Below are 15,737 nucleotides of genomic sequence, written 5' to 3' on the forward strand. Positions count from 1 at the left end.
ACTCAGGCTTTTACCATCTAAAAATCTGTTATTGCTCAGGTAATAAAACTTTCATTCATACCGTACAATGCATTTTGATTATTTCTCTGTTAGGTTAAATTTTAACTGAGGTGCCTTTATTATTTTTTTTATTAACACGTCTGTAGCTCTCAGTGTAAGCAGATGTTTATTGTCTTATCTCTTTGCCAAAGTCCCTTCCTCTCAGATTGTTAATCTATTGATGAAGTAACCTGGAGCAGCTCAGAGTGACAGGGTCCTTCTTGGTGAAACAAGCAGGACTGTGTGGCGCTGACTGTGAAATTCTTCACTTTGTTTCCGACAGAGTTCAAACAAAAATTGAGCTCAAAGGGCATCTGAGAGATTAAAGGCCTGTTACCAAGGATACGTTTTTGTCTGGTCATGCTTTTTCCCTCTTTGAAACTGCCCTGTCCGGTCAGTTGTGTTGTTGTTGTTGTTGACCTGGGACTGTCAAGAAATCACAGCTTGAGAGGGGCAGCACTGCAGCAGACACGCTTGTTAAACTCAGGACGTGGCTCTGAACTTCATTCAGACGTCAGTTTTTGTTTGGTGCGCAGTAGCACTTCAGAGCCATCGATCGGTCCGAGTCAACAGGACTTTATTCAGACAGAGCTGGATTCACTGTAGAATAGGGGTGTTACTTCTGTCTGCATTGATTTTTTTCAGTCCTGTCTGTCTTTTTTCTGTTACTTCGCCAGACCTCATGATATTTAAGGGCAACTGAAATCCATTCACTGCAAAAGTTCTGGCTGATTTGTTGGGTCTGTGAGGTGTGCGAACTGAGGGTTTAGAAGCAGACTAAGTTTTTACTAAATGCAATTTAACAACAGTGGAGTAACTGTAAGATAATTCATCATGTTCCAACACAGAAGTCTTTCCTAACTCAATCATTTATTACATTATACTGTGATAATCCCCACAGAGAAATTAAATTCCTTTAACAGAGAAGAACAATGCCTATACTTGCTGTGCTTGTGAAACTGAAAAATATGAGAAGCCTGACACCACTCTGACTCTTTCAACCATTTTTTATTTTGCTATTGTGTTGCAGTTTCAAATTAGAGGCTTCGTTCCTCATTTTCTTTTCTTCTGATGCCTGTTTTGGATGTTAAAAAATGATTGTTTCTGATAGACAAATCAACCCTCTCTAAATGTCTGTTGCTTCAATTCCAGCCATCAAAACAAAATGCAATCCAAAGTAATATCAGCTTTGTTAAATTGATCTGTCACTCAGGAAAACACAGAAGCAGGACACAGTCATTTTGTTGTGGTGTCTTGTCACTTATAGATATTTTGCCGTCACTTTGCTGGATTAAATGGAGTTTTCTGTCGTTTCTTTTTTTCTTTCAGTGTGTTTCTGGCAGAACAATTTGAATCCCTCCAGTCCCACCTGGACACCATGATGCCTGCAGCCAAGAAGCCTTTCCTGCAACAGTTTTACTCACAAGTATGCTATCGCTTTACTATAAACTTTCTGTGGTTAGAATACAAATTAAAAAAAAGGAATTGATAATATGATGCTCAACAAATCCCTCAGTCTTTAAAGCCCAGTTTGGCGGCTGCTTGAAAAACAGGTTTCACTGTTTTTTTTTTGGCTCCTTTGAGATTTGGTGACATCACAAAGTCACAGAGCTGCACTGCCCGGCCAAAAAAAGTCACCACCCAAAAAAAGGTCACACACTCCAATATTTCATTGGACCGCCTTTTGCTTTGATTATGGCACGCATTGTTGCAGCATTGTTTCAATATGCATCTGCAATGACACTAGATTTATTTCCATCCAGTGTTGAATTAATTTTTCACCAAGATTTTTCTTTAATGATGGTAGAGTCTGACCGCTGAGCAAAGCTTTCTCCAGCACATCCCAAAGATTCCCAGTGGGGTTAAGGTCTGGACTCTGTGGTGGCCAATGTGCGCATGAAATTGATGTCTGAACCACTATTTCACAATCTGAGCCCGATGAATCCTGGCATTGTTATCTTGGAATATTGCTGTGCCATCAGGGAAGAAAAAGTCCACTGGACTAACCTGGTCACTCAGTATCTTCAGGTAGTCAGCTGACCTCATTACTATCCTGTTGACCTCATAGTGTTGCTGAACCTAGACCTGACCAAGTACAGCAACCCCAGATCATAGCACTGCCCCCACAGGCTTGGACAGTGGGCTAGGCATGATGGGTGATCACTTCATCTGCCTCTCTTCTTACCCTGATGGACCATCACGTTGGAACAGGGTCAATCTAGACTCATCAGACCACATGACCTTCTTTCATAGCTCCAGAGTCCAATCTTTATGCTCCCTAGCAAATTGAAGCCTATTATTCCGGTTAGCCTCACTGCGGTTGGACTCTAATATCATCAATGCAAGAAAAATTGGTGAAAAATTAAAGCAACATTGGATGGAAATAAATCTTGTGACATTGCAGAAGCTTATCGAAACAATGCCACAGGGAATGTGTGCTGTAACCAAAGCTAAAGGCGGTCCAACGTGATATCAGAGTGTGTGACTACTTTTTTTGGTGGCGACTTTTTTTGGCCAGGCAGTGTTTGTTGTCCATAACATCAGACTCTCCCTGACAGGCCTCTAGAAAGTTGGCCAATCAGTAGAAAGTGGGTTTGTATGGAATGGGCCTTAAAGGGCCAGCACCTGACTTCTCCTGTGTCAGACAGTGCTGAACTTGGGGTTTGTCCAGGGAAGAATGAATGATGAGGTTTTTTATTGTGTGTTCTGAAAAGCGACCACAGAGATTTGATATTGTCATATTATTGAACTATGGACATGTTGAGCCACTTTAACTGTCCAGCAGAATGTCATCCATGTTTGCCATTTGACTTCTCTGAATAATCTGATCCTAACTCATAACTATCAGTCTGCTTTGATTTTTTTTAATCAAAAGTCTTTACCTCCTCTGAGAAAAATGGCAGTGTCTACCAGCTTCAGACCTGTTCTGAATCATCAAGAATAAAATGGTTACTCACAACCATGCAGGCAGCTTTCTCCCTTCCCCTTTTGTATTTTCTCTTGGCATTTGAAACGCCCAGATACTCAGGCATGTCTGTTTACCCCAAACATCAAATGAATGCCATGTCCTGTAATTTCACTCTTGGAAATATTGTGCAATCAGTGGCGTTTTCTTACCTTCACAGCAAGTTCCCCTCAGAAAGGACTTTGACTTTCGTGTCTGCCTCTGTGACATTTGCTTCTTACATAATATTTGAAAACATGTTGAATCAAACACACATATATGTTTTCTCCCTTCCTTGTATCAGACGGTGTCAACTGCCAGTGAACTCCGGAAACCAATTTACTGGATTGTTGCAGCGAAGGCCATCGACTACGAACAGATGCTGCTGATGATGGCGGGAGTTAAATGGGACATCAGGGAGATAATGTCACAGCATAATGTATACGTGGACGCCCTGTTGAAGGTAATGTTGCATAAGAGTTGACATAACACGAGGTGCGCTGTAGTGCTGGTGGCTTCTGAATAGAGACACAGAGGTGCTGCCCTTGTGAATATTAAAATGATGAAAACCTTTCACTGAAAAAAAACACAAATCTTGTACACACCAAGCAGAAAAACATTTACATGTTGACTTCCATGGAGCTGCAGTTAGGCATCTGACCAGCCTAACCGTAAAACTACAATGCATGCATTTTCTTTTTTAACATTTAAAGATTATTTACATTTTTTTAATTTGGGCGCAACAAAAAAACAGAACAACAAATACAAAAGAAAAAAATGTAAGTCGTGACAAGACTTTGTTTTATTCACAGTTCCAAATAAGCTTCACAGTCGTAGGTTTTGTTAGTAAGATGTAGGTTAGTAATATTTTTAACAGTAGAGCAGCTATCACACATACGCTCTATTACAAAATGTATAGTGTCCATTATTTCTACCTTGTGATTACCTCCCGAGGTCATGTTTTTAGGAGAGTTTGTCTGTTTGTCTGTGAACAACATAACTCAAAAACTAACAAACAAATCTTGATGAAATTTTGAGGAAATGTTCAAAATGGGATAAGGAAGAAGTTTTTAAATTGTGGAGGTGATCTAGATCACCGTCTGGATCCAGGTTTTTTTAAAGGATTCTTTATCATTGTGAGATAGGGCTGTTTTTACTATATGTGTATATAACTATGATAAATGGTCAGATTGCTTTGCAAAACAATACAAGACAAGGTCACCATCATTTCTGACAAATGTAAAAGTATGATCCAGATCCTGGCAATATTCTGGATACTAAGATCAGTAATATGAAAAATGTACTGGGTCGTCATCATTCTCAACACTGTCAGAAATCATCGTACAAACCTGCAACTAACACCAAATTGTAGCAGACAGTCTGCTGAAAGGGAGTATAACATTAAAGTAGGACTAAAGTGTTGCGTCACAATCACAATATGCTTGGTGGAGGTCTGCGCTCTCTGAGTGCTTTCCTAGTTTACAAATATTTTCTTAATCTTAGCAGTAAAGTCATTTTTCTTTTTCATGAATTTCTTTGATGATTTCAAACCAATTTTCTTTTTTTTTCATGTTTTTACTGCACTTGTGTGTTAACCAGTTACCAAATTTTTCTTCTACTTTGAGACAAGAGGGCTTTGGAAAGTCAGTTTAACTGAGTTTGATAATAAGGAAAGTATCAGAACTGATGTTGCTTTTGATGTTATAATCAAGTCTTACACATAAAACATCCAAGAGGTCCGAGTAATAGAGAAACAATGAGTAAAAAGCAATTTGAAAAGTGATTACAAGCAAGGATACAGGTCATTCTATAGCTTGAACCGCAAACTGATTTTATTAAACCAGTGGTCTGCTGCTGGATAAGTAGTTGTTAAGAGCCCTGTGTGAACTCCTGTCTGGAAAAAAAAAAGATCCTAAAGACTCCATAAATGATCTGAGAGCTGAGGGAAAGAGGGGTTAGTTATTCATTATTTTGTAAATTTTATCAAAGCAAGTATCATCATTCATGTAACATAAAGTCAAATTATCTGTTGTTTTTATTGGGATGTTAACTCACACAGCTATAATTACAATCCTTCATATTTGAACTTAATTTGCTCTGTGTTAAGGACCTGTTGTGAGACAATCTGGAGACATCACAATTAAATCCATTAAGATAATTGAATATATTTGCAAGACGACTCCTGGCAAGTTGAATAAAACAATGACGCTACTTAAGCTTCAAGGGTTTTTTTAATTCATATTTATTTAAAGAAAAGTTGAGAATCTGCTTCAATTTGATTATTTTTCCCAGGAAAAAATGCCAATGCCTCAGTTAGTTGGACCAAAAAAAGAAAAAGTACAAAAAGCAGGTGTTGTTTCCTGTATCTTCATTTGGCCTGTCAGTGTTTTTCTTTGTTCCTGTGAAATGCAAACTAGGCTATCCCTTTAAAATCTGTTTCATTTACATAACCATCACCTCTTACTCTACCTAAAGTCAAGAACTCTTAAGTTCCTTGTCGTCCCACTTGAGTTTAAATTCATTCAGGAACTTTTTATTATCAATTATTTGGGCAGAGGTGAATAATTCAGCACATGGATGAGCTGAATGCAGATCTTTCCTCCTCGTTTGCTGTGAGGAAGACATTCAAGCTCAGAGTATTTCTTTTTTAGAAATGACAGCTTTCTTCTAAATGCGTCTTTATGCATTCTGGCCACTTATCCCATTATACATTTTTCATTGGGTTGGAAGGACATGCTGCACCAGTTTTCTAACCTCAGAGACAGAAAGGTCTCTGCAGGGCCTGCTGTGGTGTGAAATCCTGATCAGACCCAAAGCATGAAAAACCTCCACGTGCTTCAGAGTTTCTCAGGAAAATGTAGATTAAACCTCTCTTCAGGTGGTAGATCCTATTTAAACTGGTGAATAATTTAAGTTCCGATTCACAGCAAAAAGTTGTGGGCCTATAAAGAGTCAAACTCACCTTTGAGTCCATGAAGAGCTTTTAAATCTGTCCGGATTAAGCAGCTGTGCAGTTTAGTCCATTAATTTAGCTCATGAGCTAGCTGCTCCTAATGGGAGGATCATCATCTCACAGGCCTGGTTTAAATGAGTGAACAGTGTCAAACTGAACATAAAGCATATTACAGCTAGCATGTACTTTCCCCATCAGGTCCTAATAGCCTCTGCCAACTTGTCAGACATGCATATGGAAAGCATTATGTGTGCTGATTGAACAGAATGTGCAACATTTTGTGGAACTGCACACTGGAGGATATTTTATTCATGAATTCAGGTTGATCACTGGCATTCAACAATGGCATTGATTTGCATATAAAGTGGTGAGGAAATGCAGCAGCCTCAGAATGACTTCATTGACAGAGTGCTTAAGTCAGACACTACTGTGCGACTGTTAGTGAATGAATAACATTTCATTCTTGGGAGGAAAATTAATGGAAGAATGTCTTAAAATTCAGCTTCATTTTTTCAACATGATGCGGTCTACAAGAAAGACCTGGACACGTTGGACCATATGGATCTACAGCTTGACTTGTTCCCTGCACAGCAACATCATATCACAGCTGTTTTATGGTCTTCACACACAATGAGAGTTTTAAGAGTGCAGAAAGTACACAGCACATGTTTGGCACACCTCAGACCTCGTCTTTCATTTCAGTACATCATGTGTCCTGCAGCCAATGCCTTCCATTGCAGTTTTATTTTTTCTTTGTGTTAAAACATAAAAAGAGAGAACGTCTTGTTGCTGTTGTGATAAAACACCCTGATGACTTAATGTAGGCCGCAAAAATAACATTTTGTATCAAGACGCTTCAGCTAAGCTTGGATGACTTTGACCATAAAACACTTGGTGATGTTAAGGCTGGTACACAGTACAGGATTCTTCAAACCTTCACACATTCAGAGAGCACACACTTGACGATAACAAAAGACAGATCGCACAAGATTTCTCTCTTCTGATCTTACAGTGTGTAGTCTGCACTCTGGAGCAAACCACATACTAACTGATTCTTCAGCAGAGCTTCAGCTTCTTCAGGCCCAATATTCAAAATCTTGGGTTGTAAAATGTGACTGCAGTGTAAACAAATGTGACGGACAAACAGAGAAGCAACAATTGTTGTTTTCAGCCTCAAAATTTTGGAAAAAAACACAAAAAAGAAAAAGTTTCATTTAAAAAGTCGTGGCGATGGCGGGGATATGAGCTGTACGACTAACAATGTGACTTGTTGATGAGTAAAGTCGTCACAAGTATTACAGATAGATTTATTTATTCCTCTTTGGTCAGTCAGCTGAGTCAGCTTAGGTCTGGGGTGGCCAACCTGCGGCTTGGGAGCCGCATGTGGCTCTTTGCCTTTCAGCGTGTGGCTCCTCGATCCATTCATAAAAATATATATATATATATATATATAGTCAAGAGTAGCAGTGTGCTGATCAATCTTAAATATTGATATACTGATGCCAACGTTGGGATTGGTGTTGTTCAATGTTTGGGTGTACAGATTAATACTTAAGTTTCAGTTTCTCTTCTCTAGCACGAATTTAAACACACTAACAAACACAATAAATCTCCCTTTGAAAATTGTAAATGTATTGATTTTCATTTTATGTCATTTCATTTATGTGTGAGGGGAAGTGTGTTTGTAAGACCCCATGTGTAACGTGGCTCTTTGTAGTACCATGGTCATTTTTGTGGCTCTTGGTCTCTGACTGGTTGGCCACCCCTGGCTTAGGTCCTAATTGGCTTTGCTCTCAAACATGTGACATCACACACTGTACATGCTCGGCTCCTCCCGGAGTGCCCCACACACAACAGAATTTTTAGTCGCGAATATTAAACATGTTATCATTATCTAGGATCTCTCAATCAGAGGCCTTCTGAGCAGCTCTGACCAGACAAAATCACACTTGATACACCCCACACCACAGGAAAATCACACACTATGTCATTTGCAGACATCAGCAAATTGGGCCTTTGCTGGCTTTGATTGTACGGAGGATATTAGGACAAAAATCAGCCCCATTATCCTGTAGTGTGTACCCACCTTTAAGTGTTAAAGTGATAACAACAACATTTTCTGGACATTCAAGATACTTCTGCATTGTGAGTTGTGTCATTTAAACAAATAAGTGCAGAACAACAATATAGCAGGCTGTAAAACTTTTCAAAGTGTCTCAGTGATGACACAGTCATTGTGTTTAAAATATTGACTGTCTGTAGCAAGCATTCCCACCCCCCACTGTGAATAAAAGTAATGCACTGACCCCTTCCTCATTGAGAGCCAGAGTCTGTAAAGAAAGAACCAGTTTTCAGAAGAAGTGACATCTAATTTCTTTTGCTAACTGAAACACACATTTAACTCATAGATAAAAGATCCATACAGTTTACAGTGCAGCAGAAAACTTGAATGTCCTCATGGGGCAATCGGCTTTGCAGACAGTCGTCTACACAAATACAATACCACACAAAGCATGACCATGGAAAGCTCAGTGAAAACATCACTAATTCAAACTTCTAAAAATTTTTTTTTTTTTTTCGGAGTTCAATGTGAGAAAAACAAACAGAAATCAAAACTGATTAAATGTTATATGTCTGTGTTTTGATGTAAAAGTTTAAGCCATTTCAGATCTGCTACAATGGAGGAGACAGGCTCTGTTACTCATACTGCAGCTGGTCAATAGGGGGAGCTGTGAATGTTATGACTTCACTTTAAGAGGGCTGTTGTGTCAGTGATCTTTTATACAGTTTGTGGCTAGAACCAAAGGTGCAACAAATTGAGAACAGTGTGAAGGTGGTCAATGACACAGTCTTCACTGTCTTTTATTTCTTTAATATGAGTCTGAAAGAGTTTTAGAAGATTGGATAAAATGTCAATCAGTGTTTACTAAAGTCTAACATTTTTTTTTCCTTAAACCAAATTCTCATTATGGAATAGAGAAACTAAAAATAAATATGTTTAAGAAGCTGTAATCAGAGAATTTTGACTTTTAACACAAAAACAAAACAGTTTCAGAAGTGATCCAAATCATAAGCTAATACATTTTCGATGCTGCAGCTCAAGAGTGAGAGGTACCGTGTTGAATGATTTTCTCAGTTGTCAAAGTTCAGATGTTTTATATAAATGACTTAAAGTGAAACCAAAGGGCAAACTGAGGAGTAACTGTAAGAGTTCAACAAGATAATAAATGAGTTCAGTTTGGATGTTTTTAAACCTGAGAACAGTATCCAGAGGCCCACAAATGATTTATTTCAGCCCATGATTTGCAGCGTTGTGAATTCATACTTCCTGCCCTGGTCTGTTCTGTACATCAGGGTGTTGTGTTTGTCAGTCCAGACTGTAGAGTCATTAAAGAAGCTGGGTCAAAGAGGAGCAAAAGGTAAAATCCCCCAGATATGGATATATACATCCGGCAGCCTGCTGTGGGGAAGAAATCAATAACCTTTTTATTGATTGATAGACCTGACATCACCGTAAGACTGCTGTGTGTTATACAAACAAAGACAAAGATTTAAACAAAAATCTGATCCAGTTTATCCTTCAGTTGTGCAGTTCAGAGCAGGAGGCAGTCCACCAGCTCTGTCCAGGAGTTCAGAATAGGTTCTCCGGTAGAAAAACAAATTTCATTTCTCCTGCTTTGTCTGCTGTGTCTCGTTTCTCACTGCAGCTGCTCACTATGCAGCTCTTTTTAATACGCCATACACAAACTGCTGAGATTTCTACCTTTAATTATCGTCTGCATCTGTTTACAACCAGCACATAGTCTTCGTCTGGTTACATAACAAAAACTTCACACCTAATAATCCAATAAAAATTCCATTTCATGAACATCATTTATTTCCTGCTGCTAACTCTTGAATCCGTCTTTTGTTTTCCATTTTTTAGGAGTTTGAGCAGTTTAACAAGCGGCTGGGAGATGTTTCCAGACATGTGCGTATCCCGCTGCCTGTGTCCAATGTCTTGTGGGAGCACTGCATCCGCCTGGCCAACAGGACTCTCGTAGAAGGGTAAGAAATTTATCAAACCAGGTGCTGGTTGGTATTCAGTCTTCAGTCCTTGTTGTAGGTCACCGATTTGATTCTACGCCACAACCCTTTGCTGCATGTCTTCCCCAAATCCCTACCACCACACTGTCCTATCAGGGGAGTCAGTGATATCAAAGAGTTAAAGATCTGAAGGAGAAGTGTGCTGTACACATCTTCAGTACTCTCTCACTGGAGTCCTGTACTTTTCTGGCTAAATGAAACGTACAGCTGATGAAGACATTCACCACAGACACATACAGAGAGAGGAAGGAGACACACTGAAGGAAGGAGACAGGGAAGGTAACTGTGCAGAGAACAGAGGTACAGTGGTGTGTAAGTGAAGGGGTGAGACTGATCAGGTTATAAATTGTGAATGACCCCTTTGATAAGATGAAGAGCAGAGCACAGAAAAATTGTAGAGATTAGAAATAACTGATTACATGGGAGGTTGTGGTGAGTCTACCTGTGATGTGCTACGTCTTACATTATTGATACATGTTCTGATTTATCATGATATAATGTTCATAAAGTGGTAGTTTATATAATTCTCTTTAAAAAGCTGATAAAAATTAAATATTTATGTAGCCTCTTCAGGGGATGTTTAACTCTCTAAACCTTAAAGCATGGCGGCAGCTCTGTGATGCTCTGTGGCTGTTTTGCTGCTTCTTGCACTATGAGGGGATTTGTGGGAGAAAATGTAAACCATCCGTGAGGAAGGAACATCTGTTAAGGCTTGGTTTCAGAAGAAGTCCTGGTCATTACGGTTACCTAACGTAAACCTCTCAGTAAATCTGTGGTGGGTTTTGAAAAAAAGCAGTTGCAGCTAGGGATGGGTACCTTTCACATTTGAGACGATACGGTACCAATGCCCGGTACCTGGTAATCGGTACCGGTACTCAACGGTACCAATTTTTGGTACTTTTTTGTGTTCATGTGGTAAAAAATATAAATTTGTTTCATAATTAAGTTTTTTTTTTCACTTTACTCTTCAATATATAAACTTGCAATGCTGTGTTCATGTCCAGCATGGAAAATTGCCTACTCTTCCACTCCCTCACAGTCACAAGGATGCATTTAGGTATCTAAACATGGTACCTTTTGATTTTACATGAATCGATACCTGGTACTTTTGACAGGATTCGGTAGGTACCTTTAAAAGTACCTAATTCAGTACCCATCCCTAGTTGCAGCATGCAAACCCAAGACTATTGGTGTACTCCAGGCCATTGTTCTTGGGGAATGGGCAGAGGTTTGTGAGAACACTGAAGAACCACTAGTAAAGATGAGTGTCATAAAAAGGCTGAATGATTTTAAAACTGCAGTTTTCGTGAAAAGTGTCATGTTGTTGAAATTTGAGCAACACAAAAAGTTGTGTCAAGCTATTGAAACCATACACTGTAAAAAAAAAATGGACGTCATCTTGTTAGGCTCGAGGTGAGGTCTCAACATAACTGCTCCCCCTGGTGGCTGGCTGTGGTATAGGTAAAAAAATTCATCTCCCCAGCCATTCCAGATGGGCTGTGGTCAAACTTTGAAAAGTTAATACACCTCGTAGAAATGTTTCTCACATCCGATTGTTGAGGTGATTTGAAGATATTATTTTGCTGCCTTTTTTCTAAAGAGTTTTGTTTTCATTAGTTATAAGAGGTTAAAAATGAGGCTTTACGTAACGTTTAACGATGATTGACAGCTGCTGATCTTGTGTATTTTTTCCGAGGATTGTAAAATATGTCAGGAGGGAGAGCCAAGAAGAGATTAGACTCAGAAGAAAAAAAGTTATCATTTTTGTCACCTGGCTTCACTCAGATTATCTCATAGCCTCAACTGCGCAGACTCTGGCTGCACAACAGCTTCCGTTGGAGGCGCCTGTGACGGGGATATTTTGGTTTCAAAACCATATAAATGACAGAGCAATGCTGTCTACTCTATAAACAGTCAATGATTGAAACAGCTTAAAGTTGATGAATTTTGCTTTTAAAACTTGCAGTGGGGACGACCATTGAGGGCAGCTGTATGTCACAGAGTATGATGCACGACCTGCTCCTGATAGGTTACAGTGGTAAACTTAAAGGTTCCATATTCTGCTCCTTTTCTGCAGTTTGATATGGATCATTGATGTCTTCATGAAATAGTAGTAACATGTTTTGGTCCAAAAAGCCAATAAATCAAGCACAGCAGCATTGTTTCCAGGCTCTCATAGCCCCTCTGTTCAGAACGCTCTGATTTAGTGGGCGTGACCTTCATATGTCAATGAGCCACTGCTGATACCACCCCGCTCTTCCGCGTCACTGAGAGTGGTGCCAAGAGCTCCAAGTGCACAATGTTGAGAAAACAGCGAAGCTCGTTTACTGTAACATTACAGGCTAAAACAACAGGCTAACCGCAGCTTAAGTTAGCATCCTGAAGCTAACACAGAGACAGGGGGGACACTGAGGAAAAGCTCTTTTATCTGCTCCACAGCACACCGCATTTAAAACACTCACATTTCCAGGGTCCGAGGTTTGTTGGTGGATGGTTGGTGATGCACCTGGATTCAGGACCAGTCTATTCGCTCGCCCTCTGTTGTACTGTCCAAAGTTGGAGAAGCAGTCGGCAGTGAAGTGACTAGCACACACATGCACAGTTTTACTGAGCGTAGCTGGAACATTTCCTTGACAAATGAACTCTAGCCACTTAGTCTTGTCTTCTTCTGAGATGGAAAGCTTGTGCATGGAACTATATGACTGTTAACAGCCAAAAACAGAGCAGTGATGGCTCTTCAACTTTGGCATGGCAGGGGAGTGGGCGGGAAGGGGGTTCGGGGTATCTGCTCAGGTGGACCAATCAGGTCAGACTTGCTCCTGATTGGTCAAAAAAGAGAATCCAAACAGCTCGTTATAGGTCAGGATTTTACATTCAGGGTTTGTCATTGAATATCACATTTTGTGGGCTGGGAGGAAAGCCAAAGACCCACAAATTTCACTAAAAGACTCAATAAAGTGATTTTTACATAATATGGGAACTTTAAGCATTAATGAGCCATTATGGCTCCTTGATTTCTATTTCTCTGTGTTTATCCCCCAGTTTTAACATCTGCACAGCATAAATTAAAAATTAAAAAAGGAACTTTCCAGAGCGTGTTGTCAAGCTTGGTGGATAACAGGGGAAATTACCTCGCGTACACAAGAAACCTGAAGAGTTTGCTGCCAAGTTCCTTTGGAGAAATCCCCCAAAGAAAACCACTCTGAGCTGCTGCCATCTTCTTCTCCTCTCTCCTCACTCTGCAAGCCTCTGTTTCACATCACTCCAGTTCCACCAAAAGCCCATCAGGGGGATTCTTTGACACAGACCACTCTCACAAAAAATGCTCTTGACACTTCTCTCGTAATGCATTTCACTGCTTTCTCCTTTGTAAGCGAGAGATATGAGCTGCGATCGGTGACAGAGCGGCAGAGTGTTTCTCTCTCTCGACACCTGTAATCCCTGCTGTCTTTTTACTCAGCGTCCCTGTGCGGAGGGAGGGGGAGAAAAGGCTTTTAGATTGAAGGTGTGATGAAAACCTGTCTGATCTGACAGACTGGATGCACAGAAACACTGAGTCAGACCGTCTGAATAGATGGAGATGAACGAGATGCTAACAGCTGACACTTAGCACGAGTTCCCTCACATTGCATTGGAAACAGGTTTTTGCAGGTTGCTCGTTTGTTCAGGATACGGTGATGATGCCTCTGTGGTGGGCACAGAAAATGTTTTTGAAGTGTTTTGTTGCTTTCCAAGTGCATTAAGGAGGAAAAAGAACATTAGGCATTAAAGATCGAAGGAGGGCTCAGCCGCGTCCGCTGAGAAACAGGAACATGTTTACCTCACTACACCACTTTTCTTCACGTTGTGTAAGCCAACATTTGAACCAACTCCAATCTCCAAATGGCCCATTACGACTGCAGAGCTCTTCAGATTTTTAGCTGCTGTTGATCTCTGCACACACACACACACACTCACATGGACACACACACACACATCCCTTTTCCCTCTGGCACCACAAGAAGACGGAGTGGTCATATTTGTTTGTCTGTACTCGGGCCCGCTCAGCCTGTTATTCAATTTCGCCGTCCAGCGCCCGTCTCCCCTCAGAGGCTCTGTTAGCGGTCGGAGCCTGAGCTCGGCGCTGGGCTCTGGCAGGCCTGACGAGCAAAAAAACAGAGCGACTGAGGGTGGAGGAGAAAGGTGATGAGAGAGGGAGCAGCAGAGGCAGGAAATGGAAGAGAAAACCTGAAACACTAAACAGAGAAGCTAAGCTGTCTGTGTGCTGTGTGTTAATGTACCGTGGATATCAGACTCTGACCTCCCAGTGGACGACACGGTGCCTGCTGCCAGCACTAACAGAAGACACACACATGCTGAACAACTGATTCACTCCAACATGCAGGGCCAGCAAATACAAAACAAATTCATGCAACACAACTTGTGAATTCTTTTGAGACCCTTTTTTATTTTCCTCTGTACACATTTTTGCACTTATTTTGGAAAAGTCTAATGGAGTCTGAGTGTATTGGTACCTCAATGTACCGCACTTTGCTGCAGGAGTTTTGACAGAATTTCAATTCCAACTTTATTTTCATCAGAAATTGGCTTATGAGGCCCAGGAACTCGTCTTTAATGCATAACAAATGAACAGAGGAACACATCAGACTGCAAAGACAGAATTTTAAATCATTTCAACCAGGGATGCACAGATCCAACTTTTCTGGTTCTGATATTGATACCAATACCTGGGCTTTGGTATCGACCAATACCGATCTAATACCTGTGTTAAATAATAGCCTGCTTGCCTTACTGAGGTATAAGACTGGTAATGTTTAAGTGTTTACCAGAAAAACAATTCCTCAGAATGTACACAAGCCCTTCTAAATGTAAACTTTAATACCCTGTTGACTGGTAATGTAGCAAAAAACAAATCAAGTGCATCAAAGGCAAAATTTAGAAATCAAGTACCAAAGAAAAAAAAAGGCATAGAGCTGTTTGCCTGGATCAGCACCATGGATCTCTTCTTCCCACGAATACCGATCGGTGTATCCCTAATTTCAACTTTGAATTGTCATTAATGAACAAAGAAGACACATTGTGTTTAAAGTAGTGATAAATGTAAACATTGAAGGGTTAAAAGTGTTTCAAGAAATGCCACATGAGATAATGTTACTCAAAAAACAAAATAAAGAATTTGTTAGTTTTTAATGTTAAAGGTTTTTAAAGCGGGCATGTCCAGACTTTTTACACTGTGGTGGCCTAAATGGGTCAAGTACAGAGTGACATTAAGGTTGTGTACTTTGACTTCTGGCATTTTGAGTATCATACAGACATTATATAATTTTTACCCATAACAAATAAATAACTTAGAGGCAGCAGAAAGAGATTCAAAGATCTTTGAAACTCTATAATGACAATAAAATGTCTGATCCTCAGCAAACTTCTGCATGCTGTCAAACTGTTTTGGAAACTGTGTAAGAGTTGGGTTGCAGTTTTTTATGGTTGGATCCCTCAAATGAAATCTGCCAGATGAAACTGATCTGCAAAGTATTTTTCTAGTATTTAAAGGGGCTGTGAGGAGTTTGAAAGTGATCTTGAAAAAGTCTCCCTTCTAGATAAATGCCTGATCGTAATCAACACTAAAATGAGATTATCAGCGCCAATATAAGTTATGTCAAAATACTACTTAGTAGCTTCTTCGTAGCCTCTCAATCAGGTCGGGCAGGACCTAAA

General features: G+C 40.1%; 1 protein-coding gene across 1 annotated transcript in view; it reads left to right on the forward strand.

The window, feature by feature from the left end:
• The window catches only part of vps50 (VPS50 subunit of EARP/GARPII complex), a 147,387-nt gene that overhangs the window by 128,334 nt on the left and 3,316 nt on the right, over positions 1-15,737 (forward strand). Inside the window, exons 24-26 of the mRNA XM_074686866.1 lie at positions 1,369-1,465; positions 3,288-3,446; positions 9,862-9,983. Coding sequence (XP_074542967.1) covers positions 1,369-1,465; positions 3,288-3,446; positions 9,862-9,983 — 378 coding nt within the window. The remainder of the gene's footprint in view (positions 1-1,368; positions 1,466-3,287; positions 3,447-9,861; positions 9,984-15,737) is intronic.

The sequence above is a fragment of the Halichoeres trimaculatus genome, unplaced genomic scaffold, assembly GCF_033239565.1.
Source record: "Halichoeres trimaculatus isolate MK-OKI-2021-1 unplaced genomic scaffold, fHalTri1.1 fHalTri1_scaffold_14, whole genome shotgun sequence".
Lineage (NCBI taxonomy): Eukaryota > Metazoa > Chordata > Actinopteri > Labriformes > Labridae > Halichoeres > Halichoeres trimaculatus.